Source organism: Sceloporus occidentalis, unplaced genomic scaffold (assembly GCF_023333645.1).
Source record: "Sceloporus occidentalis isolate IW3139 unplaced genomic scaffold, rSceOcc1.0.p SCAF_27, whole genome shotgun sequence".
Lineage (NCBI taxonomy): Eukaryota > Metazoa > Chordata > Lepidosauria > Squamata > Phrynosomatidae > Sceloporus > Sceloporus occidentalis.
Window position 1 is genome coordinate 12,773,653 of NW_028317007.1, and position 26,033 is coordinate 12,799,685.

Genomic DNA, 26,033 nt, shown 5'->3' on the forward strand with positions numbered 1-26,033 from the left:
AAAGAAAGAAAACAGATTATATTGGATCGAAAGAAAGTTACATTTATATCACAGACATGTTGACAGCATGCTGCTCGGTTTCTCCTCTAGCATAGTGCAGCATGCAGGTGGAACTTTACCCCATGCAAACATAGGGAGAGCTGTCTTTTTATTTAAGGGACACGATCTATGGTAACCCAGGTTGTGTCCATACCAAAATATAATTTATAACAATTAATTTCTGTTTACATTTTTTGTTTTTAATTTCCAAAAAACTTCATGAGCAACTGCAATTAGTTTTCTCATTGTTTTATTTTATTTGTATTATATTGGGGATAAAAAGGATCATAAACATTTTTTGTTTTGGACATTTGTTTATGGGAATCGGTTGCTACTTTTCTTTGTAAAGAAAAATATTGCTCCCAAAAGGATTCATTTATTTGCAGTACACTTTTTCATTGTGCAGGTGTTTGGTGAAATTGTTTATAACAAGCTGCTTACCAGGGAACCTTCTCATAATAAACAATGCAGGATAGCTTAATGAAATGGATGTGAAAGATGTGTCAGGAGACATGGTTTGGATTAAATGAAGGGAAGTTAAATATTTATATGTTTATGTTTCTGCCAGTAGTTGTTTGTGTAATGATAACGTCTTGGTTGATTGTTAAACTATACTCAAGTATCATCCTCCAGATTTTTCTGCAACCAAAATCAACTCTGCAACTAAAAGTACATTGTTCAATGTTGCATTGTTTAAAAAAACGTAATGCCATATTGGACTACTCATTTATTAATAATTAAAAGAACTGGAATTATTTACTGGTAGAGCTTTTTGGAGATCTGGGTCTTCCCTATCATGTCCATGTACTGTGCTTCATCAACTTTTTTTATTTTTATTTTTTTTAATTAAAGATTAACAAGGATTGCCAAAGATTATGATCCCATTAATATAATCAATTCTCAAAAATGTGGGAGTTATCGTTTTAGTAATCCCACCTATCTCGCAGGAAGAGCAGGTTTCCTTTAAGGGGATGTAGTTAGAGGCATGGCTCTGTGTGTTGAGGCTTTACCAAAACCTTTTTATATGGCTTGTTGTACACCTTGATAGTAATTTATGTAACAAAGGAAGGCATTTAGAAGAGTAATAGTGTACTTTACTTATGCAATGTATTTATAAGCATATTGCTTGCTGTTCCTATACAAGGTATTGTAACTTTTAGGGCTGTACAACACTTATACCCATTAAACATTCTGAGCTCCTAGAAAAACAGGGACACCTTTTTCCAGTTCCACCTTCCACAGTTTCATGCCAATTTTCATTAATTTTGCATGGCCCACCCGGAGAAGATTCCATTGGAATTCTACAACACATTTCTTAGGACTTACATGAATTGTCTTAGCAGAATGCACCAAAGCCTTTAGCTCTAGATATTGTTTGCTGTGTGTAGGTTTTCTATAAAGCTATTAACATAAATATGTGGAGTTGGGTAGCAGCAATTTGAGATCGGTGAGTCAACTGCAGCTCCTAAACACAGCATAACCATACCTGAAACACTCCAGGTTTCACTTGGAGACTGCAGTTGATATGCTCCTTCCCTGGATCTTTGGGTCACCCTGCGTTTTCTCCAGGTTATGGGAGTGATGTTAAGTCATGACCATCAAGATCATATTCCATACCCCTCTTATGGATTTCTAATCTTTTTGGGTTTAGCCCCGCCCTTTAGGTAACTAACCCTGCCCCTCATGCGGCTAAACCTGCCCATTTGCATGACTGACCCCAACCCTCAATAGAGGCCCTAGGAGTCAAAGCTGATTAACAGACCTCCAGGGCAATGTTCCATCTCCAGGTGGAGTGGGTCGTGACTGGCTCCACCCAGGTTCTGCGTATTGTCTCCATTCATGGCTACTGGGAGTCAACTCAGCACCCACATGAGTGGTCATGTCTCCCCAACTCAGCCCTGGTCTTCCCTCCTCCCAGTGCTGGAAATGTCCCAGGTATCATCTTTTGATCTAAGGATACGTTTTTCTTTTTTTTAAATATGTAAAAGGTTACAAAAGAATGCAATTAAAGCTTTTTTTTAACATAGATTCAATTCATAGTGTTCCAAGTAGAAAAACAATAGGCTCTTTTTTTAAGCACTGGATATTATACTTTCGGGCTATGTATTTTTTCTTTCTTCCATTCAATTAAAATCTATGGTATTTACAGACTTGGCCAGATGTGCTGCAGGAAATATATGTGGGCGAGTATTCGGCTTAAGTAAAAAAAATATGCTCAACATTTGTTGCCGTACATTTTATTATATTATCGTGAGTCAGAGGTCTTTTTAATATGTAGGATATTTTGGAGGGTAATTTGATTTTTAAAAAAGTAGCAATTGCTACTTGAGGCGGTCACCGACTATTAATTATTATTAGTATTATTATTATTAACTTTTACTTATATAGCAACACACAGCTTCTTGTAGTACATTTAAATGATCTGACATAAACAGACTGAGACAAACCAATACATTAGGTAAAGACAAATTCTACTTGTCAGACTACTGTTTAAAGCCATGCTTACTGATACTTACAGAACATTTAGTAACTTTAAAATATAAATAGGGCAAAAATGTAAAGAGCTTTCAAGAGCTTTTATAATCCAGCTGTACAGTATGTCCAACATTGGACAATTTTCAGCAGTAAAACCGCTTTGTAAGCTAAACCTTTCCATCAATGTGTATTCATGTGTATATCTTTAATTCTAGGGTGGCAAGTCATACACCGGTCCCTGCGGAGGAAGAGACTGTAGTCAAGGATGTCAGTGCTTCCCTGAGAAAGGAAGTCGGGTAAGTAAAGTATCAGCATCTGGATTTTTAGGTTTTAGACTAATTTTAGTCTTTTTTATTGTTATTTTACAAACCAAAATTCTTTAAAGATGAACAGATTCTGTAGAAATGTAATGGCAATTATCACCAAACAGATGTGATATGGCCAATCAAAAAAGCATCTTTATAGTCTTTAAAGACTGTAAGATGGGCAATTTTGTAGCTTGTATGACAGAAGCAATGTTAAAGTGTGCACTGTTTTGATATTATTCACTAGTTTATCTCCCTGATGGTATAGAGTCTTATAACTATACTGGTATCTAGTGGAATAGTTAAAGGTACAACCCAGCCTTCACATGCATATGGCCTTGCGATTTTATTCATCCTAATACATAGAGGAATTCATCCTTTGTGAGTCCTTTGTGTACATTTTGGATGATTTCCACCCCCCAAATGCATCTTCTGCTCGGCACTACTAATGAGCAAAGTACTCACCTTCAGCCAAGTCTAGAGCCAGCTTGTGCACAGAAAAGGACTGGCCATGGCCAAGTGGCCCTGGCACTTCAAGGCTAGCAGCTGATCGTTGGCATCAGTGCAGACGACAGCTGGATATGTGCCAAGGACGTAAGGGCTTGGTGGCTAGTAGTGCATTACCCTGGGTCAGGCCTAGAGCAGCGCTCAACCAGTATATATACTACTGATCAGGTAAAAGGAATTGCAACTATTTTTCGCTACAACATCCATAAAATGCAGACATTCAAATGCTACCCTATTTCTTTCCACTGGTATTGGTTTAGAACCCATGCCTCAAACCCTCTAAACTGAAAGGTGGCATATCATTTGTCTTATTACAGAAATCATAGTGGTATTAAAATACTGGCAACCAATGATTTCAAATTAAAAGTTCACAACTACTATTGTGTTTGTATGTGTTAATGTATATTTATCCATTATCTGTGTGTTACCCACCTCATTTAAAGCGTGCTTAATAAATAAAAGGTAATAATAATAATAATAAGGAACCTCAAGTACTCCCAATAAGAAATAGCATACAGAGAAACTTCAAAGTAAATATAGATGTTCTTGTGCAGCCTCCTCTTAGTAGGTGGTGACATCCTGCAGAAAGGAGCAGCCAACATCTGGACAGCATCTACCACCAACTGAAGAGTTGTGTAATATACAAGCCTGTATTCTGTCAGCAACTTAAAAAAAATCAAACTCACTTTTCTTAAGTCATTTTATGGGAGTTACAGTATCCAAGCCAAGAAATGCCCCTCCCGAGTAGCTGTAAGACTGCTTGAACATATACTTGTGACTCTAGCATATTAGGAAGTTCGTGAAATTAGACTGTAAGTTTTTGGCAGGAAAATGGTTTGCCTTATCGAGATAACAAAATTTCAAAGAATGTAGAAGCAGTTTTGTGACATATGAAAGCTTTAAATCACGTGTAGAACTTTGATGTCAAATGATGTCCCACTTAGTTAGCTAAGAGCAAGCTGACGAGCACAGAGGACATGGAAATCTCTGAGCAACAATTAGCTTCAAAACAGTCTGAAGTGTTTATTTTCAGTTCAAAAGTCTTCTCCAAAAAAGGTTACTTAAGGCAAACGCTTACATTTAACATTTACTGGACTGTTAAATTGATTTTTTTCACTTTCCTTGGACTAAATGTGAATGTTTTGTACGGTAATTCAGAAATGATAAGTTGCCCAAACATCCTTATCAGGTCTTCAACTGCACCTGTTAAAAAAAGACAGATGAATAGATGTCAAAGCCAACTTACATTTATTCAGTGTACATGGTTATTTTTATTTTTTTCTGAAATTGTATAATGCAGGAATTATCACAAACAGATGTATTCATGCACCTGCATAGTGCTGTCCTTGGTGGACAAAACTATTTCAACATTGTTGAGAAGTAAACACAACATTCAAAAGAATTAGTTCTCATGGATCTCATTCACTACACACAAGAAACTCTGATGAGTAATAGTTGGAACAAGTCTTGAAAAGCAGATCACATCTTGCTATAACTTTGTGTATGAGATGTAAGGTTCATACAAACAATTTGTAATTGTGCATGAATGTGAATTTTTTTAAGGACAATGGGCGGTCCCTAAAACCATTGAAAACAATGCATTTTGAGCCCGTACATGTATGGGGTTTGTCATTAAGGGGTTAAGAAGCTTATTTGTAGGATCTTTTCTACAACATGTTAGAAGTAAACATATTAGCATTATGTTGCCCTCCATTTTCATATATGATATTTTATATTTCATAGCCAAGTTTGGTTTTTTTTATCCCTTTTTTGAGTGGTCCAACTTTTCATAATCTAGGTGAAGTTGCATTGTTCTGTAAACACAAAAAAAATTTTATTAGGAGTCAACCTCTTTACAATTCAATCCACTTTCTGCCAGTAAATATGTTAATGTATTGTTAGTGAAAATGAATTAAAATACAAGTGAAAGATGTTTTTGATGTATACTCAGGCTCTCTAGGTTTTTAAGGGGCCCGATCCCTAACACAATTGATAATCAATCCTAACACTTGTAGGTCTCTATCTTCTTAATGTGTCCCTTAGACCAGTGGCGGCAGTAAAGAGCAACTTAATATGCTATCTTTATGAGTCCACTCACCCATGTGTGCGCTGTGGGCATCTCTATGGACTTAGTAGAAGTAAATAGAGAGATCATTATCACTTACATCAACACAAAGGACATGTGATCACAATGCTCAAACCCAGAACTGTGCCATACCGCCATATTGTGTGCAAACAGCTGTTTATCTTCTAACTATAGGTCAATCAGAAGACACATTGAGTTGATTTCTATTGTCATTGCTTTATCTTTTGCACTATTTATGCCTGTTAAAATGATGGACCATTACCTCTCCTGAATGGGCAGTAAAAGAAGTATATCTTAGTTGCAAATTGTTTTAATGATTGAAATAAATAGGAAGTCTTCAAAATACCGTATTTGCTCGATTATAAGACGACCCTGATTATAAGACGACCCCCCAAAATCAAAATATTAATTTAGGAAAAAAAACAAAAGACCTGAATATAAGACTACCCTATAGGAAAAAAGTTTTACTAGTAAATGTTAATTCATATAAACTAATTTTCATATTTAATAAAAGCTATGATTGAGAAAAATATATATTTTTTATTTCCTTTTATTTGCCAACCTGCTCCCCCCCAGTTATGCACATCTGCCCCCAGGCTTGCCACTCTGCCCCCAGAAATGCCTTATACCCCCCTATTTGCCACTCTGCCCCATGATGTGCCTTTTAACCCTCTATATGCCACTCTGCCTCCAGTAATGTCTTATACCCTCCTATATGCCACTGTGCCCCATGATATGCCTTTTAACCCCCTATATGCCCCTCTGCCCCATGATATGCCAGAGTGGCATATAGGGGGTTAAAAGGCATATCATGGGGCTGAGTGGCATATAGGGGGTTAAAATGCATTTCTGGAGGTGTATATATATAGTTATATATATATATATAACTGCTAACAGCAATCACACTCCTATCAAGCCAAGGCAGCCAGTACATGCTGGAACCTGTGGATGATAGTAGTGTGATTACAGCCTCCCTATGCCATGCTACCACCCCCCTTACACATCCATGCTATCACACACACACACTCATTCACAAACATTTAAATACTCGTTCATTCCATACTTCTGCAGGGGCCCGGCTGTGCGAGCAACTTCTCTGGCCCCGCCCCCAGAGGAAGGAGGGGGAGGCAGAGTTATGTGTGGACTGTGCTAGCTTCCTGTTCTCCTGGACGCTGCTCGCGACCAAAGCCCGGAAAGCAGCCTGGCTCCAGCAGAATGAGGTCTGATTATAAGACGACCTCGATTATAAGACGAGGGGGATTTTTCAGAGCATTTGCTCTGGAAAAAACCTCGTCTTATAATCGAGCAAATACGGGTATTTAAATCCCTAGAACACAAAAGATAAACATTTTCCTCTTCATTTCTCGTCCACTCATAAGTCTCTTTCCCATCTTGCAAAATACTGTTGCTGAACTACCAAGCCCTGGAAATGAGACAGAATTCAGACAAATTAGATGCAGATTTGTTTTGCAGAAATAAATATTCCTTGTAGTGCTTTCTAGAAACCGACTAGCATGTAAATCCGTTTGTTAATCTGCATAAACCATTCGTGCACAAGGATGTTGATGCTTTCTTAAAACAAACAGATCTTGTTTATGATTCCACTTCTGTTTAGATGTCAGGAATGCAAATGTGTCTTGTTAAAGTCTTTGAGGTTTCGAAAAGATTGAGAAAAAATTATATCCCATGTAAATCCAGACCTGAAGAATAGATGGGACTAGTGTTTGTGCGTTTGCCATGTTATCATCCCACAATTTGGAAAAATGTGGTAACTGGTTTCCACCAAGGTCCTTTCAAATTAAGGGCAGTTAATTAAGAATGACTTTATTGTTGCCATTGTCTGTGTTGTGTCTGTACGTATTTTTGTCCTGTGAGGTCAAAATGAATAAAGATTTCCCATGACATTTACAAATGGATAGAATCTCCCAGACTCGCTATTTTTGACCTTGAAGCAAATTGTAGAATATGTAGAACTATTATTTTCTGATTGAACATGTTTGCATGATTATTAAATAATTTGAAAAGTTGCAAGTCCACAAAGATGCAGTGTCCTTTTCCAAGTTTATATTTTCATTAAGCATACGTTTACTAATGCGTCAGCGTGTTTCTTTATTTCCATTTTGGCAATAGTGTTGTTTACGTGGGGTTAGGCTCACAGCTAGATTTAGGACTACGAGGCGACAATGGGCCTTTAAGGTCGGCAGCCGCCTATCACACAGGTGAGGCTAACTTTTTGTAATCTAGGTAAAGTTGCATTGATCGTTAAACTCCAACGGGTGTGTATGGCGCCATGTTGGCCAGTGGCCCACCAGGTGTGTCAGATGTCTGGGACTGGGTAGGACTGATTAAGTTACGTACACTTGCATTACAAATAATAATATACAGAGAGATTTAGCAGCTTAACAGATGCTAAGGGAACATTCCAAATTTTGATGGGCCAATTGCAACTGGAGGTAAAAAAATCTACTGATTTATACAAGATAATTTAGTACATGGTCAACCCTTGTTCTCATTTCATAAAGAGTAACCTAATAGGCGGTGTATTTGTTTACTTTAGTAGCATCCCTCTTAACAAAATGTAGGCTAACTCTGTAAAAGCCATGTTAATGCAGTCTTATTATTATTACTATTAGATTTCTTTATTAAAGTTTTTATAAAATAATAACGACAATTATCATAAACATCCTTGGAGTTAGGAAGAATTACATGGACCATGCGCTGGCATGTCCTTTTATATACTCAGTATTTTAGAAAGTCAAGATTCAAGTAGGATGTAGTGCAGCTGGCAAAATCTACTTTCGTACAGTACATTCATTCATGTTGAGGGTTGTTCTATCTGCTGCAAAAGTCCTCATGTTTTCCTTTCTTTTTCTTGTAGATAGGACATTATATATTATTAAATATCATTTAGAAATGATAGCCGGATGTTTTTTAGGACACTGTCATAACTGAATTTGCATCCAGAACAAAATGTTTCCCACACAACTCTTTATATCACATAGACCGGGAGTGATCTCATGAGAGTGTCCTTAAATGGCATATGCACTATTCATTTTATTAGGCTAAGACTGGCAAAATTGACAAAGTATATGGGATTCGTGTGCTTTGACATGTGAACTGTTCTCCATTGGGAACAAAGCAGTTTTTTCAACTTGGCTCAGTTTGGCAATTCTATGAGCAAACAATTAATTCATGAAAAATAAGTATTTGAGTTCAGCCAAACGCATCCTTGATATTGTTAATTTGCATGTTATCTACTGAGTTTATATCTAAAATTATGTACTGTAGTATATTACGAGTGCATTTGACTCAACTCAGATCTGAAGTCTTCAAGAATTCATTTCTTGTCAAGGTGCTCATAGGACTACCAAAATGGACCAAGATGAGTCTCTACTGATGTCTACAGGGCACACCTAAACCAGCTTAGTGGAGACCCAATATAACCTAGTTGGGGCATGTGGCATCCAATTGATCTTAGCTTTCAGTCCTTTTTTCAATGAATTTAGAAGGATCCCAACATCCACAAAGGGACCTCAAAATGTTCAGCCTGCAATTGATACACTATATGGGCAAAAAGTATTCTGATGCCTGACTATCACACCTATATGAGCTTGTTGAATATCCAAAATCTCATTCACCCCAAATATGATTTGTGAGGTCAGGCAATGATGTTGAATGAAAAACCCTGGCTTGGAATGGGTGTTGCTTTTCATCTCAAAGGTTTTCAGTGGGGTTAAAGTCTGGGCTCTGTGCAGGCCACTTAACTAACTCCACTCCAAACTCATACAACCATGTTTTCATGCTGGAACAGGAAAGGGCTTTCCCCAAATAGATGCCACAAAGTTGGAAGTATTCAATTGTTTAAAATGTCTAAATGTAGTATTAACATTACCCTTCGCTGGAACTAAGGGGCCTAGCCCAAACCATGAAAAACAGTCCCAGACCATTATCAATTTTGCAACAAATTTTACAGTAGGCACTATGCATTCTGGTAGGTAGTGTTCTCTTGGCATCAGCCAAACCCAGATTTATCCATCAGATTCCAGATTTGAAACAGAGGACAGGCAATTTTTAAGCACAACGCACTTCAGCAGCCCCACACTGAGTGTGCATGGCCTATGGCATCATAGCTGAGCCATTGTTACTCCTAGAAGGTTCAACTTCACAATAATAGTATTAACAGTGGACCGGGGCAGCTCAAGCAGGGCAGAAATGTCATGAGCTTAGGTTTACAATTTAAAAAAAAGCAAACAAATGGAAAAAATTCAGAAATACATAATTTCAGATGTTTTTGAGGTTGAGAAACATAGCACGTCAGAGACAAAGATAAATAAAGAAAGAAGTAGTTTATACATACAATGATTATGTTGTTTTAATTGCAAGCATATGTGCTTGCTTTCTGACAGCTAAAGTGTATACATGACAGTAAGTAAACCATAGAGGCATGCCTGTACTGGCCCCATTTATGGGAATATCCCTGAAAATCACTTAACAGGATTTCAGTAATTTATTAGACCTCTTCTCTGTCTGCTTGTACTGTATCTAATATGTCCGAATTGTTGGGTATTGTGCTGTTTTATTTTTTTAAATAGACCTAGTTTTGCATAATGCAATGTTTTTCTAAGGCAGCTACTTAGTAGCCATTTTGTATGTGTTCTCGCTTTTTTATCTTTTGCACAATGTACTACAAACACCTTGATTCTTAATCCAAGCATTAGAATGGGCAGTTTAAATCAACTACACTGACACTCTGACTAATGAAAGTCTACGAAACATCATTAGTATTGCCATAAAGAATTAGCTCAGTATGGTGACTGAACAGGGAAAGTCACCCAAAATATCACATAAAGAAGTCTATAGGAGCAAAATGAAACAAAACCAAGTTTTTCTCGATGCTAATCTACATTTCTGTGTTTTATGACCAAGGAGAAAGAAATAAAATTTTCCCGGGGACTTCCCTTTAACACTATCAAATTAAAACCATTGTCATTATGACATACAATGTTTAATATAGAGGAGGAATAGACAACAGTTAGCCCTCCAGCTGTTATGGAACTACAACTTCCCAGACAGGCAGAAACCCCAGACACAGAGGCGTATCTACTGAAAATAGCGCCTATGGCAAGCACTGAAATTGCGCCCCTGTCCAAATATCTAAAACCCATTTATTAGCCCCTGCTGCCCATATATATATATATATATATATATAAATATTAGACCCTGCTGCCGATAGCAGGTATAGATCAACACACAAACCCAGATCAATTGAAATTCACTTGTGATCTCAGCACTGAAGGTATATATCAAATAAACAGAATCAGACATACAAATCCTGTATTTGCAGGTATACAATAATAATATATGAAACGTAGCATCGCAGGTATAGATCAAATAAATACATGGAAACAGCATTGCAGGTATTAATCAACTGAATAAGACATATTAACCCTGTATTTGCAGGTATACATAAATAATGTATGGAAACATAGCATAGCAGATATGGATCTACAGAATAACACAAAAACCCAGCTTTGCAGGTATAGATCAATTGGAATTCACATAAAAACACGGCATTAAAAGGTATATTTAAAACCCCCTAAATTACAGGCATAGATCACAGGTTGCACACCCCAAAGCCAGCCCTGGCGTCCACACTGCCCGCATAGAACCTGACCAGCACCCAAATTACACACATAAGATTTGCCATCTTTGTCCCCAAATAGCCCAGCACAAGTCAACTTTGTCCCCAAACAGTCCGGCCTGTGCCATCTTTGTCCCATATACACCCTGCCTATGCGATCTTGGTCCCCAAGGCTCAAACCTCCTGCTAGTGCCATCTTTGCCCTTCCACAATTATACATCTATGATACACACAAACACTTTTACAGTCACTCACTAATTCACACTTTCATTCAGACAACTCATCCACACATTAACTCATGCTCTCCCTCATTCAGACAATTCATCCACACATGAAGTCATGCTCTCCCTCGTTCAGACAATTCATCCACACATTAAATCATGCTCTCCCTCATTCAGACAATTCATCCACACATTAACTCATGCTCTCCCTCATTCAGACAATTCATCCACATATTAACTCATGCTCTCCCTCATTCAGACAATTCATCCACACATTAACTCATGCTCTCCCTCATTCAGACAATTCATCTACATATTAACTCATGCTCTCCCTCATTCAGACAATTCATCCACACATTAACTCATGCTCTCCCTCATTCAGACAATTCATCCACACATTAACTCATGCTCTCCCTCATTCAGACAATACATTCACATATTAACTCATGCTCTCCCTCATTCACTCATGCACACATTAATCCACTCTTTACTTATATCACTTTCTAACCCCTCTCCCTCCCTTATCACTCTCTAACCCCTCTCCCTCCCTTATCACTCTCTAACCCCTCTCCCTCCCTTATCACTCTCTAACCCCTCTCCTTCCCTTATCACTCTCTAACCCCTCTCCTTCCCTTATCACTCCCTAACCCCTCTCCCTCCCTTATCACTCCCTAACCCCTCTCTCTCCTCCGCATAAAAAAAAACAAAAAACAAGATAGTGTTTAAAACCCGCCCACTGGTGCCCGCAGCTTCACTGCTGAGCGCCGCAATATGCCGTCATATTGAGGCGCTCTGCATGAAATGCCGGCACCGGGACGGGGGTAGAGGGCTCGTGGAGGAGAATGAGGGGCGCCGAGCGGTTGCTAGGCGCCCCACTCTCTCCTCCGCCTCAAAAAAACAAAAAAAAAACGGCGTTTAAAAGCCGCTCACCGGCACCCCCTTTCAAATGGCGCCTATGGCACGAGCCATAGTTGCCATACCCTAGATACGCCGCTGCCCAGACACACTTCATCTTTTTTGCTGGACAAACATCATCAGTGTGCAATTATCCTATCCCTTTGATATGATGGCTTACCTATAAGAACAAAAGTCAAAGGCTATTTTAACAGTGTATATGCCTATGGGATCTACTTTGCAGTTCACTCCATATTCCACTCTATGCGTTATTGTACTCCATTAGCATTGCTTCTTTCATTCCTACCAACACTTGCTCTTCTGGCACTGGGAGTCACTTTACACAGATTGATACCCGGTGTTAATGCCACCTTATGTTTCACCCACCACATGTGCCATAGCCCCTCTATGCCCAATTTGGCCACTAGGCATGCAAAAGTGAATAATTTCCTTAAAGGAAAATATATAGTTGTTGGTATGAGAGTTGTAATAAAACACAATGAATGCTTTGTGTCTGAGAATGTCGTGCACACTGTGATAGTTTAACATTTCTTCATATCTGTAACCAGCTCACAGGGTAGAAGTGCATCACGCATTACTAGAAAAGGGAAGGATTTTCAAGCCGCTGGAACAATGTACTGCTATCTATCAACCAACCAGAAGAAAAGGAATGCATATTGTTTAATGAGACCACAATTCACTGCTCTGCACCCTTTCAGAATGTCACCACCACAAATGAATATTCTTAGAAGGAATCTGCTGAGACGAGTTATTTCGCCTGCGCTGTCAGATGGGAAACAGGAGGGCAGATGATGACAGCAGTTGTGTTTCCTTACCTCGGTGAACATGTTAAATGCATATGATATACCTGCTACCTTTCTAGGTACAGCTGAGGAATGATTTTATAGTGTATAAAATATGGGACATATACTTATGTTGTATATATACAACAAAAGGAAAGGCTAACTCATAAGATATGCAGAAAATGCATGATGGATAGTACAGTGTATTGGAAGAGAAAGTAGCAGAGGTGATTATGCCGCAGGGGGCCTAGATGTTTCTGTGGTGCTTAACGATGGTTAATTTTTATGTGGTAATTGGAGAGTACCTCTCTGAGGGCTATTTAAGAGGAACGTGAGTGGGGCTAAAAAGAAGCCATTCAAGTTCCATTCTTAGCATGCTCTTATCTGTGTCCCATGAAGGTCTGCACTAGTCCTCCAATGGCCCTCTTACAGCGTCTTAAAGTAAATTTTTAAAGTATACATATTTGGATATACAATGTGATGTGAGAAATGGTTGGGAAAGCTAGAGATTAGCACAGTGATGGGATATAACCATCTCTGGAGCAGTTATAAGACTAGGGCCAGGTAAGGCTGAGGACTTACAACAGATTTAAAAAGTGGGCAGCCTTGATGTGCCGAGTGCGTTTTATTTGCCATTAAATTCTATTCCCATGATGAGTGGTACATAGTTAGTGGGTGGAGATGCTCAAAATGTATAGATCACGAATGTGATTGGCGGCTACCCATAAGCCACTCCACTATTGCCTCCTATGGTTCTCTTGGAAATGTGGATTATGTGTGCCTCATTAAGGCAGTTCTTTAATGAGTTACAAAGCTAGCAGTTTCAAAATGAATTAACACAAATATATGGAATGAAATAAACATTTTGTGAAGCTTAATCTGTATTCAAGTGTATATTATGTCTAGTGTGCGTAAAATAGCCCTTGACCGGCCTACTTAATGGTAAACCGTATTTTAGTGGCTTTTTTAACAGCAATATTTCATTTTTGTACACTGGAAGAACAATTTCACAGTTTTGACTCCAAGTCATTCAATGAGAAAAATTATGTATAGCATCAATAAACCGATTCATTTTTTTTTTTTTTACTTTTGGGGGAATCCCTCACAGCTGTTTAAGGCCTGTTCCTCTAAGCGGTTCTATATGACACTACGTTTTCATTCTGTGGATAGTCTTACTTCAGAATATGTCAACACTGACCTAGTTCTCAAACTCACTGGTGCATAATCTACTAAACAATAGAATGCTGTTTAACGCTTGTCAAATTGTTTCCGGCCAATATGCTGTTAATGTTTGAAACATGGAGCATGTCAGATGAAATGTAAGAAGACAATAGTTGATTGTTTGGAGTTTTGCTGATGTCTCCAAGCACTGTAGAGTGTTATGGGACCAATGAGTGTAGAACACACATTCCGCATAGGACACTTCCTGTTGTACAGTGTTTTACTGCAGTGGTCTGCATTATGGTCTTCAGCTGCTGTTCACCAGGGAATAGACAGTTTATTCTCATGCCCTTTGACTTCCTTGGTTTAATTCAGAGTGTCACATTCCTGGAACATATTCAACAAAAGGATTCTTTATATCACGCATCTAAATGTAAAATAGAGGAGACAACTGCGTTTTAGCTTAGGTTGAATGGCAATTCCCTGTTGTTGTATTATTCCAATGGTTATTGATTCCCACAGTATCCAAACATTTGTCGGCATGGGTCATCTCAGCTATGCACCATGGACATTACCTCTGTTCAAAATAAAAATGTCCTTAAAGGGAAAATGTGGAGCTGGAAACAATTAATTCCCCAGCTGCATCATGTTTAAGGTTTGCTTTCTGCGGCTGACGTATTAGGGCAAAATGTTACATTTGGAATTTTCTACTGTTCTGCACCAGATATGGAATCCTCAAACTGAATTATGTAGTTTTTTTTGCTGAGCCATACCTCACCAGTAGTTCTATGAGAACAAACTTAAAAGACCATTTAAAATAACCTAAGCTGTAGAATGGTATTACAATGTACAGTCAGATGGCTATTGATTATTTTATTCTTCAATGTTAGTAAAAAAAAAAAAAGTAGAATGAAGAAAAACAAAGGATACGAAAATACCAAATTTTTGATCATATGGTATAGAAAAGAACTCTTACTACATAACTTGCGTGCTATAAATACAGAGTTAAGGCTGAACAGAACAACTTTCAAGCAAAGTAGGCTATATTGGTGCATTTAGAATACCTCATTAGGAATCGTTTTTTGGGTTTCACTAGTCACTTTTATTCTAATATACACTTAATTCTGTTAACCTTACAAAAAAGGTTTGATTTGCGTTTTATGGTTTACCTCTGACATTGGCCCACATTGCCAAGAGCAATTTTCTATACTTAGCTTACTTGGTGCATGCTAAGATAATTTTATCAAGTCACATTCCCAAAAGCATGTGATGATCCCATTAAGTACAGCTCAGGTTATTATGCACAGGCATATGCTTGAATCTGAAATAAAATTGCATATGATACAAGCAGATTCCTTATTGTCATGTTCTACGCCCTACTGTAACAAACCGTAAATCTCATTTCAATAACCAGAATCAGTGTGTCTAAGGTGTTTCAAAGTTAAAAAAAACACCTTAAACACCTTAGACACACATCACACAGTGATGTGTAGCCCTCCTCATTGTGTTAAAGCAACTTGACAGCTTAGGCCTAAAGCTTGATAAGAAAAACACCATCCATCCCAACTACCCATGAGCCAATGATCCTCGTGCCTACTGACTACCAGCCCAGCATAGGCCAGCAGTCATGCTTACCCTCCTCATGTGGTCCAGGGGGTCTTTATAATTGAAATCTGGGTCTTGTCCGCTCATACAAATTATAGGCCAGTGGTCACCTCTTGCACTGAAGAGGTTATTTCTAAACACATACAAACCCTAACGGCAGACTGTCAGCACACAACCACGCTCCTTAGACTGGGATATCATCAATCAATGTATGTATATTCAAGGGGTTAACATACACATCCTATTCCATTCCCCCTACTCTGTTCTCTGTCACATTTGGAGGATGTAGCATGAAGGTCGGCCTAACAGGTACAGGTATACTTACTAAATAATGTATTCTATTATACTTCCTAAACTGAGAAAAGAAAGCCAAACCAGTGTAGTTTTAAAATTCTCCATTTCAGCCAAAAAACATTTTGTGAGATTTCATCCTGTATGTCTTTCCAACTTTACCTCTGTTTTCAATTACTTCTTCAATGTTATTTTTGCAATATCCCATGTTAGATTTTCTTTTTTTAAAACCATATGTGCCTTTTCTAGATGTTCTCTAAACACACATTCTCCATTCACTAATTAGATACATACTATTACTGAAAAAGTACCTCATATTAGTCATTGCTTATATGATAAATGTTTTATTTGCATGGTTAATAATTGTTAGCCTTCATTTTTAGAAGTCAAATATGTTAACTGTCTGAAGTAGACCTTCAACAAACGCACAAAAGTCTACATGTTGTGTAAAACAATTGTAACACTCTGCAGAGAAGACTGTGTTTGGTAAGACTGTGTTTGGTAAGACTTACAATAATGTAAATTAAATAGTCTTGTCATAAAAAAGAACCTATTAACAATTACAATGTTTGATATCTTGATGTCACGATGAGGCAGCTTTTTGTTGAGCAGATCATCTACAGTACAATACAACAAATACAACCAATCTCAATGAGGGCACAGTGAAATATTGATTGATATGAATATTTCCTTCTTGATAATCATAGATTTTTTTTAACATTATGGAGTTTGTAGGTTTCATGTCTACAAAATGTAGACTTTTACATATATGTTAGTTATTAGCACAAAAACGATGTTTCAGTCTGGTTTAAAATAAGCCATATTAAGATGTAATCAACATTTTCCATTTCCAAAAATCTCATCAAAACAGATTGGTTGGAAACACAAAAAAAATGAAATTGTGTGGGAGTATTTATCCAAGCTGTGTTACCACAGTGTTATGGAGTACAGCAAATGAGAATGGCAGACTCTAATTTTCCACAAATCAGTCAAAATAAACTGTTCAACAGGAAAGAAGTCCGGATGAATATAGTATTTCTACATTATCTGATGTATGCATTTGTATTTGTTTGCTGTGCATAGGCAAGAATCATAAAAGCACTTAATTCAATTCAGGTGCCACAGCTTGTGTATTGTTAACACTTTCTTGTTCTAAATAAATGTTATAATCCCATGAAAAATGCCACCAACCAATGTAATTGTGAACTTATAACGGGATGTCCGAGGTGTGAGGGACACATTGTGTTGAGCAGCACCCACATAAATACATCAGCGCTTGGGATCTGAACGTTGATACACAAACTACCTTAGAGGGGAAACAACTACTTAGGTTGGGCAGTGTGTCACTTGCTCCGAAAGTTAGGAGGAAAGTTAGCAGCTAGCTTATTGTCAGTCATGGAAGCACTAATCTAAAATCAATGGTGTATAAATTTACTGTGTTGGCCAGTGTCTGTTTTAAGAATATTATCTGTTTGCCAAACAGGCTCATATTAGTGAATAAACCCCTAACGTTCACAGTGTTTTCTGTACATCCAATGGGACGATTGTCTTAGCTGTACCTACCATAAAAATGAGGACAGTAAGTGTTACTGAAATACTTATCATCCATGTTACAAGTATTTTGTTGACGATTGAAGATTATTAATCAGGAAGATCAGCTATGAGTTTTCCAATGTTTAGTTGAGATTTTAAATGTTTTACGTTGCTTTTTATCTTTCGGTGCAAGTATCACTTTGGCTTCCAACATGATTTCAAAATGGTTGTTGACAACAAAAATATATAGCTCAGCTGGTACCATTACATAAAGCACAGACACTGCATCCTGTCATTGTTTCCTGGATACCCCCTTGTCAAACAGGAAGACGTATCAGATTAATATGAGAATAAATGGAAAAAATGCTTTGTTTCTCTTTAGGCTCCGGGGACAGCTTTTAAGATTGTCGGGAATGCATCAGCAGACTCTCAAGGAACTGAACTGTTGCTCCTAAATTTCGTAGTCACATCATCCATATTGGATATGTCTATCATACATCGTCATTTTCATACCCCCTGCGTCTGAGAACTATGTAGCATAATGGAGAAGCAGAAGTACAGATGCTCAAATGTCTTTAATTATACCCAGATGCAGGAAATGTCTATAATACAGCTGACTTGAAATATATGAAATTTTAGGGTCCAGTATAAACATCCACTCTAGCCCCCTGACACTTCCCCCTCCCTTTTATCCTCCTGGTTTTTTTTAACTCCAGCTCAAATAGGCAAAATAAGCAAATACGTTATGATTTTAATGATTGTGTAGATTATGAGTGCTTAAATGTGGACTTCCCCATCCTTGCAGAGGCCCCTTATCCTTTTCTGTTATCCCACATAGGGCTGTCCCAAATTTGTTGTTTGATAAGAAAACACAAGGATTAATGAATAGGACCCGTGTAGGAAATCCTACGCTAGAAACATTATCTTAAATGACTACTGGATGTATAATATGGAATATCTCAGAAAAATTATTACATAAAAATAATCACGAAAGAAGCCAAAAAGAAAGGCAATGGATGTAAGTGATGTACATGGGCAGTAAAAAAAGGGGCGTTCATAGTCTTGTGGTGATTCTTTCAATGGGACTTCTAATTCATTCGTAATTAAGTGGAAAATAACACCGCCATACAGGGCACTCGTACATTTGAACCCTCTCTAGCGTCTATAAGTGGTGGGAAACAACTACTTTTTTAATTAACTATTTTTTAAAGAATTATGTATACGACTGTAAGTCTCAAAACCATATTGAATATGTGCGAAGTTCTCAATATTTAAAAATGAATTTATATAAGAGACGAACAGCTGTTAAAAATTGAGTATGTCTTATGAATCAGTTATTATATTTGTGATCCACCTAATTTAATGAATCCCTCTGCAGAAAGATGGAAGGCTTCTGTACTAGAGTGGAAGTATTTTAGGAATGAGAGAGAATGTCTGTGTGGGCTGTTTGACATTTCCGAGTATGATATTGAGCAGATGTGATTAGTTCTTGAATGGGGGTCACAGTGTTTACTGGGTACATTTTATGAGCTAGATAAGGGTCATATCAAGCCCTTAAAGATCTGTGTAATGATAAGTTATGCAGATAATCAAGTGATTGGGACACAAAGCAATCTTTCCCAAATTCTAGTATGATTTAGAAAAAAGGAACAGCAAAATTCTGCCCCAAAGGCCAGGTTATAAATCATTATAGCTATTTAAAATTCCTCATGCTTCCAGCAGTTAAAGGGCGAGAACATCAACATTTGTAATATATTTTATAAAAAAATTTAAAAACAACAAATAGCTGCTATAGCTATGCGAGCTTTACTAAAATCTAACAAAAACTGCTTGTTAAATCCGTCACTGGCTTAGCTATTTAAAAGAAATAGGCAGCGTAGCATTCATATGGAGATACATCAGCCATAAACTGATTTGAAAGCATGAGAATGCTACAGATTTAAACCAAAAGGTCCAGGTGTAAGAACTGTTAAGAAGCGTTTGGGTATATTCATTAAATGGTATGAAGGAGCATTACAATTTCAGCTCACGATGCACTATGGTCATCCCAGCATCTTTTGCAGTATAATACCTGTATAATTCTTCGGTTTGTGGCTTGTGATACTATTTGTGTAAAAAACTGAGTAGTTTGAATGTACGCGGTGTCCCTTGCCTCTTAGCCGCAACAATATATATTTATGACAGGTTTACAGCTTAACTTATTTTTAATATATTTGTTTATACATTGTTTATTTGCATTTAAATAATTTGTTAAAATATAATGTTTTCATAATAATGTATTTTTACTTAATAACATCATTATTATTATTACCATTATTATTTATTGTTTTATAGGGTGCCATCATATTGCATAGCGCTGTACAATTGGTACAAATACCAGTCCCCAATGGTCACAGATGCTATAAAATTTCAGGATAATACCTGGCACTATTCTCAGTTATACACAATGGGGATTACATATAAAGTGCAGTTCTAGCACTACTATACTGCAAGCACATGCATTGGGCCTCGAGACCGGCCTGATTCACCAGGGGTAGATGCTGGGAGGTATGAGTTCAGCTGGGTCACTTAACGTGATGTCACATAACCCAATGGGCTCTAGCAACTCAATGATACCCTTGTGTTTGACGATGGGGTTTGGCACCCCTGCTGTAGCCACCTTGCCCAGTGCCCCCTCAGGTGCCATTAATGTAAGTGAATAAAAGAAATTTGAGGGCACCAAACAGGCTTCAAAAAGCAACCAGGGGCAGGAATAAATTTAAAATGATATGTTGGTTGTAATTTCTCAATGCTACATCTCCAAGTGTAAAAGAAACCATATTATCTTAAATGTCAGATATAAGTAGTAAGTGCAATGTCAAAGCCCATGAATGGTGGGGAAGTGTTAGCTTAGTTTATGACACTCTGCTGTGCATAATTCAGAAAATCCTTGTAGAATGAAGTAATGCCAATGGTCTTACTTTGAGAACCATAGCTAATATACATTTTGTCTGTTCAGCTGCTCTGCTAATTTATATAGAAATGCCAAGTTATATCCATGAGCTGAAGGCTTGGAATGTGTAAGAACCATGCCATGGTTTTTCATCTTATCTTAGTTTTACAGAATAGATTAAATCATCATAATCAACTTTTTTTGAAACAACTACCAGTTTATTTAAATGTACTAGTTTAAAAAAAAAAAAAAGAATATCTTGTGCATACTGGTTACAAGAAGTGAAGATGAAAACCACAAGTATGGTCTTCATTTAATATAAATGTCATAAATTGTCACAGCTTTCTACTGGGTGATTTGTAAACATGTTAATAATAATAACAAGAATAAGAATACTAACAACAGTTGTTGTTATGTAAAGTTTTGGTGTCACTGTTCTGTGAGGCTTAAAAACAACAATTTACCTAATCATCTCAGTGCTACTTGTAATAAGCTTTTGGTTGAACAAAAAAACAGAGAAAGAAGTTAATAATTACTGTAGCTGACTTGACAGGCTGAGTTGTTCCAGTTAATTAATCAACTGTGATGTTAAAATGTTAAATCGAGGCCTGTTTTGGCCATATGTATTTTATGTCATGTGAGTGGGCCACCCAGGAGGACGGTTCAAGGAGACACAGAGCAATTGACTGAACTTATAAGTAACATTGGAAGTAAACAATTTAAGTGTCAACTGATTATAAAAGATGTAAGGACCCACATGGGTAACTAAGGTCTCTCAGATAAAATTAACTCCACCCTTAGCAGGGGCAGATCTAGAGCCTGAACTTGGGAGGGGCACTCATACTAAAACACACCCTGACAAACACACACACAGCTAGACACACATGCTAACACATGCACGCACGCGCACACACACACACACACACACACACACTCAACACTAACACACACACACAGTCACATCCATATTAACATACCCAGACACACACACACTAACATACCCAAAGACACATGTTTGTAAACTAAAATACTCCAACACACACTTTCACATGCCCAGACACACACACACACATACTAACATATCAAGACACATGCCTAAAGACACGTTAACACAGAATTCAAAGCCAGAATTCAACTAATACTATTCAAAAAACGCCATTATTTCAAAGTACCCCAAGTTTGGCAAGGCCAATCTAATTTTACATGTCTGTATTGTTTGCCAAGGAGCTGAATCTGTGGGATTGCACTGCATTTTAACCCCAATGAAACCCACGAGCATTCTTTGGACACTATTAATGAGGCACCTTTGTGTCAAGAGGGGCCACTTAACCCTAAGGTTTGGTCAAAACCTGCACTTGTGCACACACACTAACATACACAGACAAGCCTACACACACAACTCACTTAGCCTGTGAAGCTTCCGTGATGCAGCTCACCCAGCTAGCTGCCTAGCTACGCCCACTGGGTCATGCAATGCAGCGTTATGTGTCCCTGCTCAACCCCTCACCTCTTGGAAATCAGGGAGAAAAAGGGGGTAAAACAGAGTCTCAGACTTACCTCCTTATCCCTATTCCCTAAAATCCTATCATTCATGCCTAGTTTTGTCACAGTGGATCCTGTATGTATTTTTTCTGGGGCAAGAGGCATAGATGCCCAGCAGCAAAGGACCTGCACACCTTTTTCTTGCCTTCTTCTACTTCCAGAAGCAGATATGATGCCCATGTCAAACGAGACCTCCAATATTGTCCCAGACGCCAAGAGCCCTAGTTACATGTTTTTCTTGTTTTACTGTTAACCCATAATTTATTTGTAAGACTAGAAAACAAGGAAGTTGTTTTCTGTTCCAGCATCTGTTTACGTAATACTTAATATTGGAGACTATTGTGCTGGCATCATGTTTGCAAAAACAGTAGTACTGAGTTTTTTGTTGTAAACCTCACATCAGTAGTTGCTATGTGAAATGATATTACTTTCCGTCCACGCAAATGCTCTACTCTTTAATTAAATGAGTACTCTGTTTCTTCTCCGCTTCATGACTTGTTTGAGTCAAACATTCTTTTCATTGCTCTGTTCATATTCTCACAAGCTGCTACTGATTTGTGGATTTACATGGGTATTAAATCAACAGATTGCAGACTGCAAAGTTGTTTTTTTTTCTCCTTGTGCGGAGTACTGCGAGGGCAAAGTAGCGTGTAATAGGGTGTTAAGACCAAAAATCATATGGTTCCACCTGTGGGTTGATCCCTAATTTGACATTTTGTTTACACATTACATCAAGGAGTGGCAACTATGGAATTCTAGTACGGCACTACTGCCGCCATGCAAATGCTAGCGAAGGGTGAGGACATAGACCTTGAAATGACCAAAGTCAGGCATGTTTGATTAAGTTATACTGTAGGTGGGGTCAGGTGCAGAGCTCTAGGACTGGCCATCTGGGATACTGGACAAATGCAAGTGGACCGTTGGCCAACAGTGCTCCATATTCACCTGATCTGCAACTCCAGTGCTGGAGTGGATATGCCTGGTAGCCTTCTGCATGAACATAAAAATGTATTGTACATATCCAACCGGCAGCCACACATACATCATTCTGAGGCCGCTGGCCTTAAAGTGTTAGGGCCATGAACTTTAACAAAAATATTAGCATTTAGTAGAAGTTCTATTTCAATGAAATAAACAATGAAATGTGGTGTTATATAGGCAATGTTATAAAGTCAGCTATATCTATATATATATATATATAATACTAGTAGTCATGATGTATTACATTATAGAAGCCAACAGTTCTGTTTTGTCTGTTTATTCACTGGGGGGGAAGAAGATATGGGGAAAATTGCAACTATTTAATTAGTTTAATTTCAGAGATTATAGTATTATTATGATGATTATTATTATAATTATTATTATTGTAAAGTTCACATTTTCATCCTCTGGGAAGAAAATATGCAGCATGCAGTGATAGTTTAACTTTTTCACATCTGCAGTGTCTGAGTCATCCATCATAGACTCCTTATTTTGAGAATCTATCTCCCTGCCTACTGGAGCTATGTTTTCAAATTTCATCAGGGAAAACTTTTTGGATGAAAGAATGTTCTCACAAATATCAAAAACAGGACAGATGCTGTAAAGCTCTTGGAGCTCTCACCGCCTGTTGACACGAAACATCTGTTTGGGAATGCCTGAGAACACTCCTACACACTACTAGAAAACAATTGGTCTGCCAGTGACTTTCTTGTTATTAAATCGATTCTCTCAATTTTACACCAGTAGAATCAAAGTAAGCCAGAGCCATTGAACAATACTATTTAAATAATACAATTGAATGTCCATCAAACACAAATTGGGTCGCAGCAAATTAGTGTTTTTTTATATATATACATATATATATATATATCTTATATATTCCTGCTCTATACACTAAATAATATAAATAATAAAATAATAATGTACAATGCATTTGTATTAAAAGCCATGTGTACACAATGGAGGAAGATATCATAACTTTCTGTTCTCTGGCTCTTCATGATTGCTCCTTCACATAAAGGTATTGGTGGTACTTATTAAGTTGCAGTCTTTGTAAGGATGGGGAGAGGACATGAAGTTGATTAAGTTATGTAATGCTCGTTTGGGCACATACAGTCAGCCATCTAAGTTTACCTACCTTTAGTATTGTTTTTGTATTTACATTCCAAATTTTTTTTAAAAGGTAAAAGTAAACATGTATACTGACAGTTGATTTTATTATATATGATGAGATATGTAAAGTTGGCGTTGCAGTTAAATTAGTAATAACATGCCACTATCGTATGGGGATATCTGTTATGTTTATTAAGATGCACAATATGGAAATTATTACTCAAATCACAGTGAAATTGAAACTGCAACAGGTATATTTTCTGTTTTTCTGATTAAACCCCCAGGGGCTCAAATGTCATCATTCTCAGCCAGTTAAATTGTTTTACTGTCTTCTATTGCTCTTCTTTCCTCCACTTTTGCTCTTATCTCGTTTTGCTCCTTCTTCTTTCCCATATCTTTCTTCTCCTTTCTTTTTCTCCATTTTCTCTGCCCCACATGCCACCTTCTGCCCATCTTCCAATTTACCTGATTTCCTTTCTCTCCCTTCTTTCTCCTCTCTCATATTTCCTTCTCCTCCATCCTTTCTCTCACCTCTCATTTTGCTCTTTTCTCTCCTCTCTTCCTCTTTTCGTTTCACTCTTTCCTCCTCCCCTCCTCTCTCTTCCATCATCACCTATTCTTTATTCTTTCTCTTTCCTCTTCACTCTCTTTCCTTTTTTTGCTTCTTCTTCTTATTTTCTATTCTCGTTTTGTCTGTATTCCCTCCATTGTCTCTTATGGCTTCTTTCTTTCTCTTTAATCTATGTCACACTGTTGAGACCTGCTACCACCAGCCAGACAGCTTCTTGCTGGTATGAGGTCTCTATGCAGCATACACCCGTCAGGAAGGGAGTGAAGGAGGCACCCCTAATAGGGCGCAGCAGGGGGCGTGCAGCAGGGGGTGTGTCTGTGATGCACCCTAGTGTGCTCCTGCAATTTCTTATTGATCGTTCCTAAAGTTTTGATTTTGATTCCTGGCTGCTCTGACTACCTTCTTTCTTAAGATTTTGTACCTTGTGGACCTGATCTGTGATCCTGACTATCCCCTGTTTGTATCGACATTGGCATTGTCTGACTACCCGTTTAGTGTACCAAACCCAGCTTGGTTTACTAGCTGTCCCTGTCCGCCTGTCCCCTGTCTTGATGCTCCATCCTTTGCTAGATATTTCAGGGCAAAGAACTTCTGCGGTGAGCGCTCCTGGGTCTCTCTCTTTTTCTCCTCTCCCGCCTTTCCTCTTTTTCTCTTCTTTATCTTTATCCTCTCTCCCGTATCTTCTATTTCCTTTCTTGTCTTTTCTCCTCTCATTTTCTATTAAACCAAACATTTTACCTGTTGTCAGTGAAACCACATTCATGGCCACACCTCTGAATGCACTCATGGCGCACATTTTCAAAGACAGTCCAGGAAATAGCTTGACAAAATCTCATTGCAGAATGCAGTAAACGGGGCACTTCCGCTGTTACATAGAATTAGAGATAGCTTGGCTGTAATTTATCCATTACAAAACGCCTGATTCAAGACTAATGCAAGCCTCCCTTATTCACATTATCTGAAAGTTGTATCGTTTTTCCTATTTTATATTTTGAAACAAGAATCTTTCAAAGCTAACCACCGCATTTTTTCCTATTAGCTAGGTTTTTAATTTGACAACCTTGTTTAACCTTGGGTATTGATATCCACATCTGCCTAGCAAGTTTGCGGTATCTGTTGAGACCCTTATCTTATCTAAAGTGGTTTATTTTGTACCTGCCTATTTACAGAAAGGGTCACACAGGGCTATAATGGGATTATGTAGACTCGTGTCAAAGATGGTTTGTAGCCAATTATACTTTGTTGTCAAAACCAGTGGTCCCTCTTAGCCTAAATTGTGTGTTATCCTTCCTTTCAAAGTCAGCTATGACATAAACAGAGCAAAACTGAAGAC

The 26,033-nt window shown here is 37.8% G+C and overlaps 1 protein-coding gene across 1 annotated transcript in view; it reads left to right on the forward strand.

The window, feature by feature from the left end:
• The first annotated feature begins 524 nt into the window (after positions 1–524).
• The window catches only part of LOC149299948 (uncharacterized), a 60,961-nt gene continuing 35,452 nt past the window's right edge, over positions 525–26,033 (forward strand). The window contains exons 1-2 of the mRNA XM_089485884.1: positions 525–554; positions 2,730–2,810. Coding sequence (XP_089342010.1) covers positions 525–554; positions 2,730–2,810 — 111 coding nt within the window. The remainder of the gene's footprint in view (positions 555–2,729; positions 2,811–26,033) is intronic.